This window comes from Mauremys mutica, chromosome 1 (genome assembly GCF_020497125.1).
Source record: "Mauremys mutica isolate MM-2020 ecotype Southern chromosome 1, ASM2049712v1, whole genome shotgun sequence".
NCBI lineage: Eukaryota > Metazoa > Chordata > Testudines > Geoemydidae > Mauremys > Mauremys mutica.
In genome coordinates, this window is record NC_059072.1 from 109,926,152 (window position 1) to 109,950,096 (window position 23,945).

Genomic DNA, 23,945 nt, shown 5'->3' on the forward strand with positions numbered 1-23,945 from the left:
CACTGTAGCAATTAGTCAGCTGCTCAGCCAAATCAGAGAAAACTATTGCAGCTCCCGGACACAAATCCCTGAAGCCATCCAATTCTGCTCTCATACACTCTATGAGGTGAACAGCGTGAATAAGGCCCAGATCATTTCTGCTCAACTGAATCACCACAATGTCTGATAGATCCTCTTAAGTCATCAGTTAGATGCTGCAAAGTGGGCAAAACATGATCCCAACACAGGCCACCCAAATAAGCCTGTTGTCAGCAATCCCCATGTCATGATGTACTCCTTGCTCTCCCACAAATTTCTGCAACCTTGTGATCCAGGAATCACCAGAACCCACATGCTGGTAACCCTGGCAGTGCACCCATTTCATTTCCCTCAAGTCAGGAAGCCTTTGGAAATATCCCATTAATCTGCCCCGAGATCAGGAAATAGCCCCTTGCCCTGCACCCCAGGGGCTAGTAATATACAGATTTTCCTTAAACAACCAATCCAAGGCTTGCCTACGATCCATCCTCATTTTCCCACCCCTCTCTCTCCCTGTGCTCGTCCTCTGTCACAGCTCTCCATCTCCTCTCCACCTGATAAAACAAAAATGTTGGTTAGATCAGCTGCTGACTGTTCTGCTGTGATCATAGTAAACCTCCCCCTAAAATACAAACACTTAGAGCTGAGACAACTTGTAGCAAGCAACATGAGTTACTAAATCTTTATTGCACAGGTGTCCAAAGGTTTGGACTAGAAACATCAGCGGCAGGGTGTTCAGCAGGGGCAATGGCATCAGCATTATGCCGGAAAAGCATAAAGCAGCTGTATAGACACCCTCTCATGGTTTTTTATTTTATTGGCGCATGCGCACTGTAATCCTTCCAGACTATACACTACACTAGCAAAGAAGTCAACATGTTCTTAAATAACATTCATAATTTGGGTCCCACACAGACTTAGAGGGTGCCCTGCACTACCTTGGCTTAAATAAATAAATAATAAAAAAAGACCAACTGAGATGATTCTGACCCATCACAGCGATACTGATCTCCAGTGCTGCTTTAACAGGGGAGGGGGGAAGACACCTAGAAACGTTAAAAAATTGCTTTTTTGGGGGGGGAGGATCTTATATCTCTGAACTCTGGCTCAAATGACCCCAAATGTGGGTCATAAACCTCACTCTGCACTCCCATGAAGCCTAGCAAATTTCAAGGAAATTCATGCAAGCATGTGGATTTTAGAGCACATAGAAGTGTTGTCCTTTAAACAGGAAGGACAGAGGGATGATGGAGATAAAGGGCTCCTTCTGCATATTCATCTGCAGCATAGGAGGCTTGGAAGGATGTGATGTGGCCCATTCATTTCAATGTGATGCTCTCAGCTGATTGAGAATTCCCCTCGAGAGGAATACAGCCTGAAACAATAGCTGAAACATGTGAACTGCTCCATTCATCTGAGTGGGTGTTCCCATCCCCCCGACCCTCGCTCCAGTGCTTTAGAGCTTCTGATATGCATGAAGTATTCCCCAGATCCTCGCTCACATGGAGCCAGGGAAGGGGATGCACCACTGTAATAAATTCTTAGTGTTTACTGATTGCCAAACATCTGCCTATCACCATTTCCACTACTAATCAGCAGCTTTCACATTTCCTACAATTAACAGGAGAAACGCACACCTAATGCATTCAAAAGTGAAGCTAACTGCACTAGAAGTGCCACTGCGGCACCGATGCAGCTGTAGAATTTGTGGTGAAGACACTGGGCCAACAGAGAAAGCTCTCCCGTCGGTTTGATTACTTCACCTCCCACAAGAAGCAGTAGCTATGTTGGTGGCAGAAGCTCTCCCACCGACATAGTGCTGTGCACACTGGCATTTAGGTCAGTATAACTTACATCAGTCAGGGGTGTGGATTATTCACACCCCTGAGCACCGTAAGTTATACCAACCTATGCGCCAGTGTAGACGTGGCTAAGTTTACGCTAGAACTAGGCTACCTGTATACATCAAATCCTCTGCCCACCTTCCAGAAATCTCTAGATCAGGGGTAGGCAACCTATAGCACGCGTGCCAACTTTGGCACGCGAGCTGATTTTCAGTGGCACTCGCACTACCCGGATCCTGGCCATTGGTCCGGGGGGGCTCTGCATTTTAATTTAATTTTAAATGAAGCGTCAAACATTTTTAAAACCTTATTTATTTTACATATAACAATAGTTTAGTTATATATTATAGACTTATAGAAAGAGAGCTTCTAAAAACGTTAAAATGTATTACTGGCACACGAAACCTTAAATCAGAGTGAATAAATGAAGACCTGGCACACCACTTCTGAAAGGTTGCCGACCCCTGCTCTAGATCCTAACCAACCAAATCCCCTAACAGTTCACATCTCCACCCATTCTCCTCTTCAACATTCAATAACAGCTGAATCCACCCACTAGCTAATGCCCATCTCCCCAATCACCAATGACTCCACCCATTCCACTTCCTCCCTAGGCTTGTAGGCTGTTCTATATCATTCTTATTGTTTCCCAGTAGGCCTCAAAAGAACCTTAATATTTCCATCACTTCCTTTTTAACGTTAAAATAAAAGTTCTTCTCAGATTGAAATAACAGCCTAAAGTTTCTAGTATCTACAAACTCTTTCAAGTATATTTAATTTCTTTGAAGTTATAATTTTGTATGGGAAAAAATTCTCAAGTTTCTCAAAATCCTGTTCCATGCAAATAGGGAGGGAATAAGGACATTCAAACAAACAGAGACTTGCTTGGGTTTGTTTTTAAGTGTTAAACTTTTCTTCTGTGTGTGCATTTAAGAAATGTTAGAATTTCTTGCTGGGAAACAGAGGAAGCCAGGACATGACAAGCAAGCTCCAGACCAAAATTAACGTAAATGTTGTGGCAGTAAAAATACAAATAAGGTAACTTAAAAGCCAAAATATTCTAAAATCCCTATCTGATTCTCTACACATTATACTACAGTAACAAGCCTGGGGTATATGCTCCAGATCAGGGAGTAGTTTGAATAGCGAATGTGTGTATCACAGGAGTTTAACAAGCTCTGCAAAAAAAACCACTACAAAAACAAAATACCACACCCACCCCAACAAATATTAGCAGGAAACCAAAAACTCCATAACTTGAGAGAAGAGCTAACTCCTCACAGAGAAGTCACAGACAGCCAAAAGCCCATCAGAAAAGCAATGAAACGTGCCAAAGTCAGATGAATTGCATCGCCAATAGCATCTGAGTGGCAGAAACGATGGCAGATGATTCCAATCCAAGGCCCCATATAGGGGACAGTAATTAGGAAAAGAAGAAGAGGGCCTCTTGTTAATCAAGTGCTGTAGGCAGTCACTCTGGTTCCTGAGGAGAGTATTAGAAGCTCTCTTTGGCTGCCCCAGAGTTAGACTCCTGACATTTCAAGATCAGTAAGAATCTGAAGACTATGGGCTTGGCTACACTTGCAGATGTGCAGCGCTGGGAGTTAAAGCTGTCTTCGTACAGCTGTGTAGGGAAAGCGCTGGACTGTGGTCACACTGACAGCTACCAGCGCTGCAGTGTGGCCACATTTGCAGCGGTGTTGGGAGTGGTGCATTATGGGCAGCTATCCCAGCGTTCAAGTGGCTGCAACGTGCTTTTCAAAAGAGGGGGGTGGGGTGGAGTGTGACAGGGAGCATGGGGGAGAGAGAGAGAGAGTGGATTTTTGGAGCCGACACTGTGTTAGCTCCCTGCCTTGCAAATTCTGACCATTTCCCCGACGCCTCATTCACTCTTAAATGCAAACAGCCTGCAGACCAGATAAGCAGCTGCTCCGACGGACTCCCCACCTCCCCCGCCATGCTGTTTCTCTCCTAAAGCAAACACTAGCTGTAGACATTCATCCCCCTGCCTGCCTCATTCACAGCAAACAGGAGCTGTGTTTGTTTTTTAGATAAGCAGCTCCGGGAGCCCCGAGTTCACAACAAAACAAAGAGAGGCATCATAACAAAACAAAGAGAGTTCTTTAGTTAAAAGCATTATGGGAAAATTCTGCTGGAGGCCAATTACAGCACTTTTGGTGGCCACACTGGCGGAGCAGCGCTGCATCACCAGCCCTGCAACAGTTATACCCAAGGCAGAGCAGGAGTACAGCCAGCGCTGCAGCCAGGGAGATGCAGCGCTGTATGTGCCTTGCAAGTGTGGACGGTGAGTGAGTTGCAGCACTGTAAACCCACCACCAGCGCTGCAACTCTCCAGTGTAGCCAAGCCCTATGATATAAGGACTTTTTAAAAAAAAGCATAAAAGAGCACCCTTCAACATATAATCCTAACCGAGGGTAGTCAGCAGGCGGACCGTGGGCCAAATCCAGACCGCCAAACGCTTTTGAACGGAACCTGAAATTTTTAGTTACTTGTCATTAGTGTTATTTTTTATTATAATTATTTTCTCTAGAGTTTGGACCTCGACCAAGAAATTTGGACCTTGCCAAAAAAAAAAAAAAAATAATTGACTCCCCCTGCTCTAAACTGTTTAGCCCTGATCGAGCAGTGAATGCATTCTAGTTTCCACGGTGGGCTAATTACATGAACTCCTTTCCTAGCTAACATGCAACAGAATAAAACTTCCATCAAACTGGAATATGGTCCTGATAACTATAGCTTCAGCCTCTCACTCCAGCAAACCCACGAATACTGGCATCAAGAGGACAGGAATCCTCTGAAGGGGACTGGACTGTTAGTAAGATTGGTGACAGAATACAGAAATTGACAGCTGAAGTGACAAGTGAGCTTGTTGTCCCAGTTTAGGGCCTAGCATCTACAGCAAACACTACCAGCACACCTGAGTTTGGTGTATTCTATCTGAGGCAGCCCTGGGTGGGTCTCAGGCCTGATATACACTACAAAGTTAGGTCAAAGTAAGTCACCTTATGTCAACCTAGCTGGGCCTGTGTCTAACACTTAAATGTGTCTCACCAATGTAAGCACCCGATTGCAACAACACAGTAACATCACCTCCCTAGTGGCAGCAACCAAATCACTAAGGTCTCAACCAGTCATGGAGGCCAAGCTTCCTACCCATTCCCTGGAGATGGTGCTTCTTGGTCACAATCCAAGGACAGGACAGATCAGATATTGCTGCTGCAGTCACATGCTGTATTTCACACAAGAACCCTCCCTCTCCCCAAATGCTTTACCTGTTCTGAAGATAGGAGAGCTCATTCTCCAGGGCTGTCAAACATCTTTCACTAGCATTAAACTAACCTTAAAAATCTTTATCTGTGAATGGGAGAACTACAGGTCTTGACCACAGATTACCCCAGCCACATACCCCTTTGGCTCTTTACAGATTAGTCAACCATGAGAAATGCTTTCACCACTAAGTAGTTTACCAGAGCCAAAGCCAAGGACAGAACATTTGCAAAGGAGAGAACAGGCACAAATTTTCTGCACTTGTTACATGTGGTGGTTCCTAAACCTTCCCAAGCCGCAAGAAGTTTCCCTTTTCCTTTCTCCCTCTTCCCAAAATTCAAAGATGTCCTTTGTGCCCTTTTCAAGGAGGCTAACTCCACGTGTCCTTTTCACTGTGGCAGCCCCTGGCCTCCATTAACCTACCCAGCATATGCCCCTCCTCTGCCCCTATCCCAGGGTTATGTGAGACCTAGACAGTCCATGACAGCCCTCATCACATCACTGGTGCCCTTTCTGTATCATCGGCAACATATTCCCGAGGGTGGAGAGCATAAATGCCTTCAGGAGGAAGATCGTTCCTAAGGTAGATTGTTTTAACCAGAAGAAATCCTCATCTGGTATTCATGTCATCATCCGGTTAAAATTCAAAGCAGACTCTAGAGCACATAACATGGATAGGGGTGGGGAAAAACTCAGACCTTCTTCCACTTCACCTCAGACAGTTATACAGATCCCCTTGCCACTCCTGGAAGTGCAGTACCAAGCAATCTGCTACTACAACATAGCAACAACATTTCTGTCTCTCTCACACCACAAATGCAAGGAGCTTGACACACTCAGCTGAACCTGCTATATTGCACAAGTTTCTCTCCCCCCATCACAGTGAGCTGGTGATTTGCAGTTCAGAACAGGCAGCTTCCTCCTGATAAGGCTGCTCCTTCCTGGAAACAGGAGATATAGCTGCCTTATCTCAGGGAAGAGAAAAGGCCACTTTTTCTAAGTAGCAAAGTTCTCACCTTGAAAGCCTCTCTCTCTTGATTGGCACAGAACACCCAAGGTTGGGGAACTTTTAATCAGACGCCTGCATAATTACTAAATCATTATTAATTATATTGGAGAGCAGAGACCTCAGAAGAAAGGCAAAGCAAACAAAGGGCCCAATGAAGTCTCCTCTGCTGTTGGAAAAAATTAGTAATTAAAAGTCATGAGCGCACTGAAGAGTGAGGGAGCAGTGTCACAGTCAGCGTTCAGGACTTGTGAGTGACTTGCATGCTAAGGAGCAGGCCCTCATCCCCAAGGAAATTACAGAGCATTGCCTCACAAAACAGCAAGTACAGAAATGAAAGAACAGCTCCTGTTAGCTGATAGCTTTATTCATGCACAGAATAAGGATTTCAGACAGAGACCCCATCTGCCATCCACTGGGGTCCCATAAGACCTCCCCTCTGCATGTCTCTGGCCCCTCCAGAGCTCCCTCTAACCTCCCCAACCCCACAGAGCTCCCACAGTGCAAGGAGTAAGAGAGAACAAAGCCTCAGGTCTATCCATTCCAGCCTACATGTCAGTGATTCAATTGCTCAACTGGAGCAATCCCTGCACCCAAGACTCTTGTGACACTATTACATAGGACAGCCAGGGGTGAAAATAACTTAAGGACTTACCGGTACTGCCGGAGTCCTGAGCGGGGGCGTGGCCTCAACTGGAAGAGGCATGACCTCAACCGGAAGAGGTGGGGCCTTTCAAGATTTAAAGGCCCTGGGGCTCCGGCTGGGGCCTTTAAATCACCCCAGCGCTCCCAGCTGCAGAGGTGGCTGGGATCCCCGGGGCTCAGGGGCAAATTAAAGGGCCCAGGGCTCGCCGCAGCGGCCGGCGCTCCGGGCCCTTTAAATCCCCACTTGAGCCCGGCTGCCGGAGCTCTGGCAGCGCTTTAAAGGGCCCGGGGCTCCACACAGCGGCCGGAGCACTGGGCCCTTTAAATCACCGCCACAGAAGCCGGTCCAGTCCAGCACGGCGTACTTGCTCTTGACAGTATGCCGTACCAGACCGTACCGGCTTACTTTCACCACTGAGGACAGCAGAAATTTCATGTTGATAACGTAATCATACTATCACCCTCTCAAGATGAGGAATCTACACCAGCTAAAGAATTGCTATTAGCACGGAGGCCAAACATGTCCTAGGAAACGTTGAAATCACGGTCTGCCAGGGGAAAAAAAGCACAGCCAAATTGATGGATTTAGAGAGACCCCACAACCTGAATTGGACATGCCTAGCCCTCACAATAAACCAGAGGAGTTTCAGGCTGGCTATAAAATCCAATCTGAGAAAGGACAGTAGAAATCTATCTAAATCATAAAAAAATATACTAGGCAAATACAACCTCACGAAAGCCACTGCAAGAACTATTTAACAGAATAATTCAACTCACCAGGGACCAAAGACTAGGACTTAACAGCAAACTCAAATACAGTCTCAGATCTCACGATGTACACACTAGGAGGTACAAGACACTAGAAACTTAGGGAGGAATCATACTGCAACCAACATGGCTGAGTAGAGATCAAACTAAAAGACAAGAAAAAGACACTGCAAGTTATTATAAATAGTAAGATTTCCCGTTTAAAAGTGAAAAAGAAGAAAATGAGCAGATCTGTGGCAGAAATAACACTGCAGTATGTGGCAGCCTGCCATGGAGTTGAAGACAAACACTACCAAATTGCTGCATGCTAAAAGCAAACCCAGCACAGGCAACTATTTGATCACACTTAAGGCTACGATTTAGTCATGGAGGTTGCAGAAGCCACAGAATCCAGGCAGGTGGTAGGGGTACACCAGAGTCCCCAGGTGCTGCAGGTGGCTCCTAGTCCCTGCGCAGCTCCCCTCCTCAAGCCGTGTAGGGACCCATAGATCCCCATTTTGTCATCAATATTTTTAGTGAAAGTCAGGGGCAGGTCACGGCTTCCATGAATTTTTCTTTTTTGCCCGTGACCTATCTGTGACTTTTACTAAAAATTAGGGCTGTCAAGAAATTTGCTGCTGGCGAGCAGTGCTGGCTTCAGAGCTGACTCCTGAGTGGTGCAGAGCTTGAGGGGGCATCAGCCTCAGCTGGGGGAGGCACGGAGCTGAGGGGGGGAGGGGAAGAAAAGCCCCCTAGCTCGGGATGGGGGGGGTCAGTCGCAGCCCTGGGCGGCATTGGGGTGGGTGGGGTCAGCCCCAACTCCGGGTGGCATGGGGCTCGGGGCAGGAGGGGGGGTCAGCATGCATCCATGCTGATGACGGGTTCTGCTCGATAACGATTCAAAGCACAGCGGACCGACGCATGTTCATTTTCATCATCTGAGTCAGATGCACCAGCAGTTTGTTTTTCTTGTATTGTGGTTTGGGTTCTGTAGTTTCCAAATTAGAGTGTTGCTCTTTTAAGACATCTGAAAACATTCTCCACACCTTGTCACTCTCAGATTTTGGACAGCACTTCAGATTCTTAAGCCTTGGGCTGAGTGCTGTAGTTATCCTTAGAAATCTCACATTGGTACCTTCTTTGCCTTTTGTCAAATCTGCAGCGAAAGTGTTCTTAAAATGAACAGCATGTGCTTAATCATCATCTGAGACTACTATAACGTGAAATATATGGCAGAATGCAGGTAAAACAGAACAGGAGACATACAATTCTCCCCCAAGGAGTTCAGTCACAAAATTAATTAACACTTTTTTTTTTTAAACAAGCCTCATCAGCATGGAAGCATGTCCTCTGGAATGGTGGTTGAAGCATGAAGGGGCATATGAATGATTACCATATCTGGCATGTAACTACCTTGCAACGCTGGCTACAAAAGTGCCATGCAAACACCTGTTCTCACTTTCGGGTGACATTGTAAATAAGAAGCAGTCAGCAGTATCTCCCATAAATGTAAACAAACTTGTTTGTCTTAGCGATTGGCTGAACAAGAAGTAGGACTGAGTAGACTGCAGCCTCTACAGTTTTACATTGTTTTGTTTTTTGAGTGCAGTTATGTAACAACAAAATACATTTGTAAGTTACACTTCCACAATAAAGAGATTGCATTACAGTACTTGTATGAGGTAAACTGAAAAATAAGTTTATCATTTTTACAGTGCAAATATATATATATAAAAAAACAAAGTGAGCCCTGTACACTTTGTATGGTGTGCTGTAATAGAAATCAATATATTTGAAAATGTAGAAAAACATCAAAAAATATTTAATAAATTTCAATTGGTATTCTATAGTTTAACTGTGCAATTAATCGCGATTAATTTTTTTAATTGAAGTTAATTTTTGAGTTAATCACGTGAGTTAATTCCCATTAATCGACAGCCCTAGTTTTTACTTTAAAAATGCGGGGATGAGAACTACATTGCTTTCTGTAGCCTCGTCTCTTCTCGTCCTCTGGTGGCAGCCTGTGTTACTGCACCTGACCAAAAAAGTTTTTCAGAGCAGCTCTTGCTGCCTTCCCGCCCAGAGGGTCTGCAATTAATGCGCGTTAATTGTGCTGTGCGTTAATCGCAGGCGTTAACGGCAGTTAATTGACAGCCCTATTAAAAATATCATGACACAATCTTAGCCTTAATCTTACTGAACAAACCTGAACTCAGTCTATTTTTGCTGGGGTACATCTGGCCCTCCCCACCCCCTTTGGAACTCTGGTGGCTCTCCAAGGCCCCCTTCAGTGTCAAAGTCTTATCGCAGTATTTGGTTTTCTCCTGCTTGGCACGCAGCATCAGTCCCAGTTCCCTGTGTGACAGCAACATACCTGTTGAAGATATCACTAGACACTTTCTGCAAATACTGAAGTGCATCTGCAACCTGATGAATAGCCTCTTCCCTGCGCAAGTCCGGTTGGATCAGAGGGACAGAGTAAGTCTGCCCTTCCAAGAAGTGCTTCTGGGTCACTGTAGCCATTGTGCCTGTGGGAGAGAGTGTGAACAGGTAATTGCAGCATATGCAGCTCCATCTCATCCCAGGAACCTTATATCTTTACTCTTCTCCTTGACTTAGGCCACATCTACACTACCCGCCGGATTGGCGGGTAGTAACTGATCTATCGGGGATCTATTTATCGCATCTCGTCTAGACACGATAAATCGATCCCCAAATCGACGCCCGTACTCCACCTCAGCAGGAGGAGTAAGCGGAGTCGACGAGGGAGCCACAGCAGTCGGCTTGTCACTGTGAGGACGGCCAGGTAAGTCGAACTAAGATACTTGGACTTCAGCTACGCGAAGTTGCGTATCTTAGATCGATCCCTCCCCCCCAGTGTAGACCAGCCCTCAGGCAGACATGAGAACACCCAGAAACTGTGAAGGAAAGGGCAAGTTAGGCACATCCTAGAACAGTACCATCTAGAAATGTGCAACAGTCTCTTTCATGTAATTAGCCAAATGTGTTGGTGTCACCCTGAATTGCTCCTGTAGTTTTCCGGAGGGTCTGCCGTGGTTCACCATACAAGAAGAAAAAACTGCCAGGAACCAGAGAGAGGGAATCACTACAGAAACCAGCTTCTCTGGGCACACTGAAAATGGAAGCCAAGTCTACTCATTATTACTATTTGAGAGGTAGTATGGTCGAATTGAGAAAGCATTAGGGGTCAGGAGACCTGGGTTCCAATCTCACCTCTTCCATTAGCCTGTTTTGTGACCTTGGCCAAATCACTTCACCCCATATCTGTTTCCAGCTTCCTCCCTTTGTGTGTCTTGTCTATTTAGATTGTAATAAACTCGAGGCAAGAATTGTCTCAATGTGTTTGTATAGCACCCAGCACAATGGGACCCAGACCGCACTTGGGGCCATAATACAAGTATTAACTCATTAAAATTAAAAAAGACGCTAATGTGGGATGAAAATTAAGTTTATTAGAAAGATAGTAAAAAAACCCCTTAGCCTTTGTGCTCCCTCTGCTGGTACTGGGAGATATTACAGTTTTCACACAGTCTTGTTCAGGGACCAGTCTTGTGCAAAGAACACTCTCGGGACCACACACCCTGACGCTATCAGGAGAATTTCCCCCAATTTGCTCCTGGAGCCTAATTCAGAAGGGATGTGTTAGGTGGTGCAATTACCATATCTGTAGAGTCTATGATGGGTAACTTACATGGCAAGAGCCTGAACAGACAGTTAGAACAATTTATAAGAGGATGTAAAGAGATAAATGACAGTGGTCGCTGCATACACCTCAAATCATCTTTCAGCTGCACAACACATGAGTTACACCAAATAACTCTTCCCTCTAGTCACTTCTTGATGGGTAAATTACACATCAGTTCTGAATTTGTTCCCTCAGATCCAAGATTTCCCACCACATATGGTAAGGAAACACCTTCTTTAATTCTGTGGAGTCACTTTCCATTTTACTGTAACCAAATCTGATTGTGGGGAAAGTTCACTAAAAGAAGTGGGGAACAGAGGTGTCTCTCTGTAGTCACAACCTTAGTTTTGTTAGCAAACTAACCAGCCAAGTCCAGCCATCGAAACTGCCGACGACTCTAGAGGAGCAAGACCAATTCTGTTCTGTTTCAGGCATCACAGGCAGGGCTATCAGCCAAGTTCTGAATCCAGAATGATTAGTGCTGATGATGTTTGAAGTAGAAGACACATCAATTCTCACACTCCTAACCAAACCTATTCTGCAGATGGACAGGAAATTATTTCGATTTATAAGCCTAGCAAGTTTGATATGGAATTATCAGACGAGTAATAAGTCTAACCGCAAGATGACATTTTTTGATCGCTTTACTGAGCATAACTCAACTTCAATTCTTCTGCTTCCACAATTGTTCGACTTTGTCAGCCAAACAGTGAGGTGACAGGCTGACATCCAGAGATATAAAAGCACTGAGCCATCTCATCATTGTAGGGTAATAGGCCAAGGCAGACATCATAAGCATCAACAAGAATTAGGAAAACTTAAAATCTGATTTGTTCAGAGATCTGTATAAAATTAATTGATTGCCTCAGTCCAGTTTCCAATTGAAAAGCGTCAACACAAAAAAAGCTAATATTACAAGTTGAATCAAGTTACTGGCACTCAGAAGCCATAAGGGCTACTGTCCAGCTCCCATCACCCCTTTCCAGGAGATACAGATTAGTGGGACAAGGTGTGAAAAGCCCATACTGCCACTGTCATAACTATAAAGGGAAGGGTAACAACCCTCCTGTATACAATACTATAAAATCCCTCCTGGCCAGAGGCACCAAAATCCTTTTACCTATAAAGGGTTAAGAAGCTCAGGTAACCTGGCTGACACCTGACCCAAAGGACCAATAAGGGGACAAGATACTTTCAAATCTTTGGAGGGGGGGGGAAAGGGGGGCTTTTGTTGTGCTCTTTGTTTTGGTGGTGTTTGCTCTTGGGACTAAGAGGGACCAGACATCAATCCATGCTCTCCAAATCTTTCTGAACAAGTCTCTCATATTTCAAACTTGCAAGTAACAGCCAGGCAAGGCATATTAGTTTATCTTTGTTTTCTCAACTTGTGAATGTTCCCTTTGCTAGAGGGAGGTATCCCTGTTGTGTTGTAACTTTGAAACTAAGGCAGTGGCGCTGACACATGTTGGGGGAGCGGCCCAGGGGCAGGGGGAACCAGCTGTCCTTCAAGTGCATGGTGCAGAGCTGGCGTGGGCAGCGGGCCATGAGAGAGGCAGGCAGCAAGGCCAGGGAGTAAATAACCCCAGTGGCTCCATGGAGGAAACAAAGTAAAGAAAATGGAATCCAGGCCAGCATCTAGACCCTTGCAACCCAATGCAAACCACACTACAAAAGTGTTGGGTCAGGCGTGTAAACAACCCGATGGGCTCTGGTCAAGCCAGATTGGCTCTGGTGTAGTTGGTTCGTATCGGGCTTTAAATTTAGTCCTTTCCTGGCATACCGCTGGGGAAGCACAGATTGTCTTCTGGTTGGGAGAGGGGAAAAGAGTGACGCCCAGCATGCAGTGTCTGGTGCAGGGAACATTAAGCAGCCCAGAAATTTTAGCCATTTGGAGCCAGCAGCAGTCACACTGCCCACTTCCAGCAGCCAGGTGAATCTATCAAGCCCCCAAGGAACATTCATGGGCGATTAGACATTTAGAAATTAATGTGTAGTCTTTAAAATATGGCAACTGCTTCTGAAATTGCTTTTATACTGAACTCTCTCTTTATCGCATCATGGATTATTGTTCCTGGTGTGAGTTGGAGGGGCTGAAATTTGATTCAACAGCAGAGCAGAAGCCAGATAGCGAACCCTGGTGGGAGCGCAGGATGGATTCCCATTGACCCACAGGTGATAAAGACAAGAGGTTTTCCCTGCTCCCTCTGCTAAGCCAACCTTTCCTCAGTTTGTGTAAAGTTTTATTTGGATGGCAGAAGAGAGGGGAAAACACTCTGAAAAGTTAGAGGATGAAAAAAGTCTATTTATACCTTTTTTAATTAACCATGTTCTACAATGTTATTAAGCAGCAATCAGAGATGCAGATGTTACTGATTTGATTGGGAAGAGGTGCACTGTGCTGAATATTAAGGAACTCTGGCCCTATAAATAGGTTTAATCACCATCTGAAGGCTCGAAGGAAGTGATGAAAAAGGCATTAATAAGGTTGTAATTAGGCCCTGCAGTAGGCTGCACTCCACCATAGCTCTCATGGTACCCGAGACCTCTTAAATAGCAGCTCACGAGCCCAGAGCCCAGGAAAGACAGACCTGATTTAGGTCTCAAGATCCCAGGTTGCCTATTTCAGACACAAAAACCCAGACAAGGGCTTCTCCACGTTTGGAGGGGCTCTCTGGCCAGAAAGACGCTGTGAGGACACAGAGCCCTATGAAAAGGGAGGCGGGTGGAGTTAGCGTCCCAGCAATTCCATCAGAGAGCTGCAGCAGGGACCAACTCCAGCTGTGCCTCACAGTGAGCGAATTAAACAGGGCAGCCCAGAGCTCCCCAGCCACAGGCACTGGCATATCATGCAGACAGCTGGGAAGCTTTAGAGGATATTGTTCTCTCCCCCACCTTCCCAGCAGCATTTACCAGTCCATGAAAGGAACCTAGTCATAGGTGCAGGATCTACATCACCTCATTGTTGCAGCTTCAGGGTAGAGACTCCTACCCACAAAATATGAGAGCAATACTCCCATGTACAGCCCAGCATTTCTGGAGTGTGGCACTTCCACAGGGACACAGCTTGGGGAGGAGAGAAGAGAAAAACGGCCTTCCTATACCACATCAGAAAAGCAAGGTGCCCCCTGTGTACCTCCAATAGTCACTCACTGGCAAGATGTCACTGGAGCAGCCAGTCCCTTTGCAAAGGGAGTTAGCCACCCATGTGTTATAGCCTCAGAAGAGGCAGCCTACTGAAGAGTTTGCCCTGGTATTCATCATGACTCCAGGGCTTCACGTGCACACCACATACTGCATCCTTGCCTCTCACCCATCAATGTGCCCCTGGACTGAAATGGGGTGGGCATCACCTATATTATATAGTCTTAATGGAATGGGTTACTGTAGGCTATTAGCGCACTAAATTGAGGAGCAAGGTAATGTGATTTGGGACCTGCTTTAGCAGAAAGACCCTCCATGTCTTTTCTCCCTTCCCCATATGTCTATTAAAGTGACAGTCTCCTCCTCCATTCTCCCAGGGAATAGCAGAAGTGTGTTTCATTGCTGCTGTGACTACATCTCATTCCACAACTCCTGCACTGAAAGATGAAGGGAAAAAAATCCTAGTTCCCTATTGGCAGAAGACATTCACTAATCACCACACCTGCTCCTGGAGGCGCCACCCTTTCCCCTGCTGCTGTGCCACAAGGTACGGCATGGTCAGTATATACATCCTCGTCCAGGGGAGAGAACAGCACAGACTGGTTCCACCATTTCATCCCTATAACCCATAATTTCTACAGGCATTTTCCAGGTGTGAAGAACAGCAACCACTGTATCTGCATAAAGCACAAACAACATTATGATCCAGCAGGACTTTAAAATGCCAGATACCTTTTATCTGAATAACACTAAATACTGCCGTCTAAACTTCCAGTCCAACCCAACCCAACCCAGCCAGGGGATTTGTATACAAATGCCTTCAATCAGTCTCAGACTAAAGATGAGCAAAACAAAAAGCTTAACAAGCCCATGGGACACTTCAAACAACTACTTAAAAAATATTGCTTAGATGTTCATGTACATACAGTAGCAGGAAGAGAGACTGTAGTATAAGCTGGCATCCAAAACTGAAGGTGTTTCGTCTCAGAGGGTTTGATGCCCCATCTTTATAGTCTACTTTGGAGTACCCCTATTTGCCCTAGGCTTAGCTTTTCAAACCGGTGAGCCTCACAACTCTACAATTCAGACTGGGCCTTCGGATTACAGCATCCCTGTTTCTCAGTGTGTCTGTATGAGTTCAGAATACTGTTAGAGACTTTACCCCTTCAGGGAACAATATAACCTCTAAGTATTTGCAGTGACATAGGAAAGCCTTTTCAAAGCAAACCAGCCTTTATTAGTCACCCGGAGTACAGACTTTGATAGTCCTTATCAAAAGCCAAGCTCAGGACAAAGTCTCCAATGGCAAAAGCAACTACCCCATTATTCTATGGCCTCCTAGAATCCACCTTAGTCTCAGTCAGATCCTTTGTGTCTCTGGCCTGGTCTACATTTAAATCTTAGGTTGACATAGCACAGCACTCAGGGATGTGAAAAATCCATCCCCCTGAGCACCATAGCTAAGCCAACCTAACCACCAGTGCAGATGAAGCTAGGTCAACAGAAGAAAAACCCTTCCATCACTGTAGTCTTCATCTAGACTACAGGGTTATAGTGGCATAGTTAGTGACCGTAGCTATGCCATGATAGCACCTGCGGCGTAGGCGTGGCCATCCCAGTTTTCAACAGTCATGTGACACCTCCTGTCTTTGTCCCTCATTGCAGCTCCCATTGTGTTTCACATCTCTCCCTTGGTTGCCAGGTGTTAAGAGTTAATGCCCAGTCAGAGTTTGGTCATTAGTACTTCTATTCATATGTGCTGATTCCATTCAGTTCTTGTTAGCATTTTTGGGTCCAATCCAGACTACCATATGTGACATACACCTATCCCTAATTTCCCTGTTTCAGAGCAAGAAATTAACTCATTCACTCCTAGTGAGTAACAATACAAAGTGAGTAGGTAAACCGAGTCACACATTGTCCATAAAAATTATTCACAACTCTTCCCCCTTTATCAACCGACTGTGCAGGACTACTCTCCACCAGTGATCTAGAGAACTTCAAGCATCCTCCTAACCTGGGACGCAGGCTCCTCTCAGTTGAGCTAAAACACAAATGTCATCAATATGTGCCAGGACAAATTTCTCCCCAATAGCTGTTCTACCAGGCTTCTTCAAGATTTACGGTACACATTCCATTAAAACCATACGGTTTTCATAAAACAGTACAGAGCAGTTTCTAGCAGGGTACACAAGGAGGAGTTCCCATGTTCCGTCATGGCACATTTGCCACCCTGAAACTTTTGAGTTTGGAAGTGCGATCAAGTCTTATCACTACCTCCTCCCATTTATCATCTGGGAAGTGAGGAGGGAGGCAAACCCACATTCCTCAAGGCATCAGCCATCTTCGGGAGACAGTATGGCCTAGTGGCTAGGCACTGGACTAGTACTCAGGAGACCTGAGTTCTAATCCCAACGCGGCGACTGGCTTGTTGGGTGACGTTGGGCAAGTCACTTTCCCGCTCTGTGCCTCAATCAGGGCCGGCTCTAGACCCCAGCGCGCCAAGCAGGCGCGTGGGGCGGCCCTTTCCCAGGGGGGCGGCATTTGGCTCCGGTGGACCTGCCGCAGTCATGCCTGCGGTAGGTCCACCGGAGCCCGGGACGAGCGGAGCTGCCGCAGGCATGACTGCGGCGGGTGCCGTGGTCCCGCGGCTCCGGTTGAGCTCCCGCAGTCATGCCTGCGGCAGCTCCGCTCGTCCCGCCTCAATTTCCCATCTGTAAAATGGGGATAATTGCGAAAAGTGCTTTGAGATTTACTGATGAAAAGTGCTGCACAAAAGTTAGGTATTATTGCTGAAGAAGTAAATTTCCATAACTGAAATGATTATCTTGAGGGGTAAGAGGGGAATAGTAAAAAACAAGATTCAATTGGATTGGTTTGGCATCAAAAGATTAAATTCAGCCTATCATCACAGACACGAATGGATGGATACTGGGAAGGGGTAAGCAAAAAAGGTAAATATCGAAGGAGGAGACTTACAGAAGTTACAGAACTGTGCTTCAATCATACCAGCTCTGTCAGTGAAGATGTCCCCCACAGACCCACCTGTCTCACAGCAGATGCTCCTCTTCGTTATAGGGTCCCTCCATTCTTTTACTAGAGAATAAGAGACACTACCTCACCCACCTTGTCTCTAAGACCCATTTTAACATTCTCAACGTCCAGGTCTAGCCTCCCCCTCCCTTCATTTGACTGCCCAATTGGAGCCATTTCATCTGTGTCCATTCCCACTTAGGCCCAGGATACGTTCAAGTTCCCTGTTCTATCTGACTCGCCTTTGACACCATTTAAATGTGACAAACTGTCTTAACTATTTGAGTCTCCATGAGGATTCCAGCTGACCTGCTGCTGCAGTGCCAGCAAGCGCATACAGCTGGCTTTGGTTCAGCAGAGTTCAAAGCGCCTCCGTTTTAATACCCTCACATACAAACAATATATTTCTCTGAAAATATAGCATCTCCCTGAAATAAAACAGCTGGTCACTTCTTCCAGCTCACAGGGCAATAATGTTCTGTTATAGTCATCAGTTTCAGCCTTCTGCTTTGTGATCTTGCCCTCCCTTATCCCTCCACCACCACATTTCCCTCCCACTCAAATACTTCCAGTATCCCACTTCCATCCCTTCCTTAGACCCACTAGAGCGTCCCTGCATGTCCCTCAACACCAAAATTCATGCATATCACAATATTCCCCCCCCCCCCGCATTACTACTAGGGCTCAATAGATGATATTTAGCACAGTCAGCTATTCAGTCTGGTCGTGCCAAATCCATTAGACCCAACCCGCCAGTTTTGCATACGCAGCAGCAAAGGGGATGCTCGTGCTTCTTACAGACAACGTGGCAGCAGCTGGGACTCCCTGAGATAATACACACACAAACACTAGAAAGGGGGAACTTATTCAGTACTTCCAATGTTAGCTAGCAGGAAGACCCCAACAGGGTGGCTTGCATAAGATGGACTGTCCTGTTTTTACCCCAGCTTTTTGTTGCCCTGGAAATCAATAATCTAGGCAATAAACTGCAGGTCGGATAACCTTTGGCAGAGGTTATCTCAGGAAAAGGTCAGAGAGAGTGGAGATTAAAAACAGCAGAAATTGCTTTCAAGTGATGAAAACTATTCCCTTCAAACCCAGACACTGTGGCCACAGGATATAGCATATCATTCCATCTTGGAGCAGCTTCTCTCAAGACAATTCTCCTCCTCTTCTCCTGCCCACTATCTTTAAACTTCTAAAAGTGCCTCCCTTGCTCTTTCAGGTTTATCTTAGTACTATTGCTCCCAGCTGTGTTCTTCACCCTCTCTCCTACAACTCAGGCAGAGTGTGCAGTGTCTGCAGTTACCCAATATTACGAAGGTCCAGTAACCACACCGCAGAGTAGTTCCCTAGGGATTATCTGCTTGCAGTTTTCCTGCCATAGAATTCTGGGAGGCAGGAAGCCAGGGCAGCACTTTTTATCTGAAGGGATGAAGATTACCTCAGCAGAATGGAGTCTGAAGCTAAATTAACGAAGGAGAGATGAAGACAATGCTAGCATTCCAAATTGTTCTGGTGCTACATGCACAGGCGTTTGTCTGCCAGGACCCCCCTTAGAAACTGTGGAGGAGCAGCCATGTCATGAGAACAGGGTTTGGGAAAAACTAATTTACTCACCACTAGCAAGTGGGAAGCTTTCCCAGGTGAGCTTAAGCTCCATCATTATCAATTCATAGGTTCAATTTAAGATTGTTTATTTAATAATTACATTCCTGACCATCGCGGGTGTTTAGATAGCATTCCAAACCTGAAGTGTTCTCCTGAGTCTCCACTAAATCTATCACTGCTCATAATTTTCCCAGTCAGAGTGAAACGAAAACACTAGCTAGACAGCTTAACTGCTGCTTTTTTAAATATTATGGGCATCAATGAAAGCAACAAGAATCATGTCAATTTCACTCTTGCCACTTGGGAAACTTGGCTGTTAAAATGCTAGTGTTGTTGCCTCTGGACCTCGTTAGTAGTTCTCCCTTCTCCTCCTCCATTTCATATTTGCCTCTGGATAGTAAGTGTTTGGTAATTGTTTCCAAGCCCTGCGTGAGAGCAACAAACGTTAAGACTCTTTAAGTGAAGGGCCATTTCATACAGTGCTCCTTGAGGCTCAGAAATAAGCACAGCATTCTCGGCTCAGCATCTTTCCTGATCAATGTGACATCTTTTAAACTCAAGTATTGCTGACCAGCCTGTAGGAAATTTCCATGTCTGAGATTTGTTCTTAGATGATGAGGAGAAACACCTAATATCACCAAAGCTGTAACAACCCAGCGCTGACATAATATCCCAGGTTTGACAGGGTAAGGGGCACAAGGCTCACTCCAGAACCAAGCCTCCTATATATAAAGGAAACTTGGTTAGGGGGGAAAAAATGGGAGGGAGGGATTTCCCAGATTGTCAGAACTGTTCCTGTTCCCCTCCCCTTCTAAGTTTTGAATTTTAACCAAAATTTTTAAATTTGACCAATTTTAAATGGTTTAATACTAAGGGTACGCCTACACTACCCGCCGGATCAGCGGGTAGTGATCGATCTATCGGGGATCGATTTATCGCATCTAGTGTAGATGCGATAAATCGATCCGCAATCGCTCTGCTGTCGACTCCTGTACTCCACCACGGGGAGAGGTGGAAGTAGAGTCGACGGGGGAGCGGCAGCAGTCGACCCCACGCCGTGAGGACGCGAGGTAAGTCAACCTAAGGTACGTCGACTTCAGCTACACTATTATCGTAGCTGAAGTTGCGTAACTTAGGTCGATCCCGCCCCCAGTGTAGACCAAGTCTCTCTCCCTCTTTAGCAAGACAATGTTGGAGAGAGCATGTTCATAAAGCATCAGGACTCCATCATCAGTATCAGTTCACAAATTTCCAATCCCAAAGCACTGTGGGAAAGTCAGGACACCTATTCCTGTACTTCTGACAGGTACACTGTAGCAGCTACTGTTAAAGTTCCAATTTAAGCCAGTCCAGTGGCCTAGAAATTGGTATTCTATGCCACCATGAAAACTCTCCAGTTTAGAGTCCTTGCCCTTGGGCAGGCATGAGCTGGAAATAGTTCTCTAATTTACAGAATGCTTCTCTCATGGATCACAGAAATACAGGACTGGAAGGGACCTCAACAGGCCATCTAGTCCAGTCACCTGCACCTGTTATCTAGACCATCCCCAACAGGTGTTGCCTAAACTGTTCTTAAAGACCTCCAATGATGGTGATTCCACAGCCACCCTAGGTAATTTGTTCCAGTGCTTAACCACCTTTACAGTTAGGAAGTTTTTTCTTAATGTCTAACCTAAATCTCCCTGGCTTCAATTGAAGCCCTTTGCTTCTCATCCTGTCCTCAGTGGTTATGGAGAACGCTATCACCTTTCTCTTTGTGACAATCGTTTATGTACTTGAAGACTCATATCCCCCAGACTTTTGTTTCCAGACAAAACAAACCCAATTTTTTCAATCTTCCCTCCTAAGTCATGTTTTCTAAATCTTTAAATCAATTTTGTTGCTCTCCTCTGGACTTTCTCCAATTTGTCCTCAAGTGGGATGCCCAGAACCAAGTACAATGTTCTAGTTGAGGCCTTATCAGTGTTGAGTAGAGTGGAAGAATTACTTCTCATGTCTTGCTTAAAACACTCCTGCTAATACATCCCAGAATGACATTTGCTTTTTTTGCCACAGTATTACACTGCTGACTCATTTAGTTTGTGATCCACTATGACTCCCAGATCCTTTTCTGCAGTACTCCTTCCTAAGCAGTCATTTCCAATTTTGTATTTGTGCAATTGATTTTTTCCTTCCCACTTTGAATTTCCTTCTTACTTTGAATTATTCCTTATTGAATTTCATCCTGTTTATTTCAGATCATTTCTCCAGTTTGTCTAGATCATTTGGAATTCCAGTCCTGCCCTTTGAAGTACTTGCAACCCCTCCCAGCTTGGTATAAAGTTTGTGGATGATAAGTGTACTCTCTATGCCATTATCCAAATCATTTATGAAAACACTGAATAGAATTAGACCCAGGAAAGATCCCTGCAGTACTCCACTCAGTATACCCTTCCAGATTGATTGTGAATCATTGATAACTATTCTAAGTACAATTCTACAACCAGTGGTTTACCCATGTTATAGTAGGTTCATCTAGGCTATATTTCCCTAGTTTCCTTATGAGAAGGTCATGTGAGACAGTATCGAAAGCCTTACTGAAGTCAAGGTATAGCACATCTACTGCTTCCCCCTCCTCATCCACAAGGCTTGTTGCCCCATCAAAGCTTTTTATAGGAAAAGTAGAAGAAATAACCAGCAAAGAAGAAACTCTAATTAAAAAAAACAAACTTGAATGCTCTACTTGACTTTTAAACAATATGGAACACCAGTCAGACGAATTGTTACCAGGAGTTTTCAGAACCCCCAACAGGGGCAACGTAACTATTTCACTCCAGGTGGTGTAAGGAATAAATCAACAGGAACACAGCACTTCTGTCTGATCAAGGAGTAATGCAAGTAAACGTGCACTTGTCTACAACTGCAGTTGATTAGATCTAAGCACACACAAACATAAGCAATAGGTTTAGAACAGCCCAGATATTTACCTAACATCTGGAATGGTATTGAGTAATTAACAGCAGGTTCGCAGTGGCCAGTTGCTTACCCACTGGGGAGAAAGAGTGTCAGGAAAAAGGTCTCTCAAGATGGCTTCAGAGGACTGCTCCAAAGTACACTTTATTAGCTAATATTTTATAAGTAACTTCTACAAAACACATAGGTCATGATGACCCCTACTGGATCATCACTTTTCTAACTTTCAATGAACTTTAATATCAGAGGCGTCTAGACAAGGTTTTCCAACCACCAAGGTTTTCAGACTCAGCTGTTTACATGTCCGTCCCCTCCTCCCATTCTGATTAGCAGAAACTGTCAGCTAGATATCACCTTGCTTCTGAAAGTGTGTCTCCAAATTAACCCTTAACTAAGTGGTGTTCTATTGCAGCATTACTTCGTGGTGGCTGAATGCACACAATCTGGTTGGCAATTAGCTTGATCACATTCTGGGGTATACACACCCCTCAAATCCAGGGCAACACAATGGCCTCTGGGAAAGTTGGGTTCCACACACATGGAGCACACCTTCTGCCTGCCAGGAATGCTCTTGAGTCAGGAGTTAGGGATGTAACAGCCTTATACTATTAGGTTCCATCTTATTCTCTCCCAAGAGGCCAAGGGAGAATTGTTTCATCCAGTCAAATATGAAAATGTTTCAAGCAAGAGTTCCCAGTACCTCCCACTGAATACCTGCAGACTCTCCCCAAACATCTCACAGAGGCAGTGTGTGTAAAGGGTTGATCCTCGTGCCCTGAAGTCAGTCTCTTCTCCTATGACTTATTTTCCCCACATCTTTTAAATTGATCCTTAAGTGATGTCAAGACACTTGCAATTGTAGAAAGAACTGTACCTGTGATGCTAGATTGAGGAAGAACACAAGTAAACAAGGCCCAACATGCTAAGAAACTGACTTCCTTTATTTTCTGTTCCTACAGAAGAGCTCAGATTGGTTATGCTTGGAAGCAGCAAGACAGAGAGCAGACCATATCTGTAGTCCTGCCAAAGGCTTTGGAGCAGCAGTAGAGCAGAACAGATTTGATGTGACTAGGGAAATTGGTCGACAAATGTAAAGTAACACAAAAGAGCCAAAGCAATCAATCAATGGAAATAAGAAGCCAACAGAAACAAATTAGTGCAGGCAACAGGCTTTGAAATAGGATCTACATTCCTCAGGAAACTGCCAGGCAAAGGACAAGGAAGAAACAAAGGATTCTGGGATACAGCAGGAAAAAGAGCCTGAGGAAATTCCAGTGATATTACAAGATCCTGTGATCAGCCTCATGGAGTGGTCTGCTGAGTGTGTGTGTCATTCAAGAAGAGATGCTGCAGAAGTAGCAGCAGATGATACAACACAAGAAAGCAGAATAAAAAAAAAATCATCCCCAAGAATGCCATCTACAAGCCTCACAGACAGTCAACATCCAGTGCAGTCTGGAGTAAAAGGGCAGGGAGGAGATTTAACAAGGAGTGTAGAACAAGGGATTATTGCCATTCCTGAGAAGTATTTATGTCCCCAATCCAGCAGAGACGGTGAGTCAGGAAGTGCACTGCAGTGACAGCACCACTTCCATGTACAAGTACCAATCAGGTAAGGGTATGAAGGCAAGGCTATAGGGATCTGCAGTGAAATGAGGGGTTTGAGGGAGGGTTTGAGGGAGGATGCGGCACCAATGGAAAACAAGCTTCAGAGTCACCATTCAATGGCCAGCACTATAAACTTCTAATTTTCAATCCCTGACCCCTCCTCTCTCAGCGACAGAGCCCTCAGCCTGTTCAGCTAGTGCCACTGGCATTACAGTTACATGATTCTTTTGGTGGAACGAGTGAGGGATCTTTAAAGGTGAGTATCCATCAGCACTCTCTTATCTATAGACCTTACAAAATTGTGGTCAGCTCTCATCATCTCATGTCTTGATTCGTGCAACATCC

The 23,945-nt window shown here is 45.2% G+C and overlaps 1 protein-coding gene across 2 annotated transcripts in view; it reads right to left on the minus strand.

The window, feature by feature from the left end:
* Positions 1–23,945, minus strand: part of WASHC1 (WASH complex subunit 1) — a 70,741-nt gene that overhangs the window by 41,041 nt on the left and 5,755 nt on the right. For both annotated transcript variants that reach the window (XM_044990854.1, XM_044990845.1), the window contains exon 2: positions 9,924–10,077. In XM_044990854.1, the coding sequence (XP_044846789.1) occupies positions 9,924–10,072 (149 nt within the window). In that variant the 5' untranslated portion in view covers positions 10,073–10,077. The remainder of the gene's footprint in view (positions 1–9,923; positions 10,078–23,945) is intronic.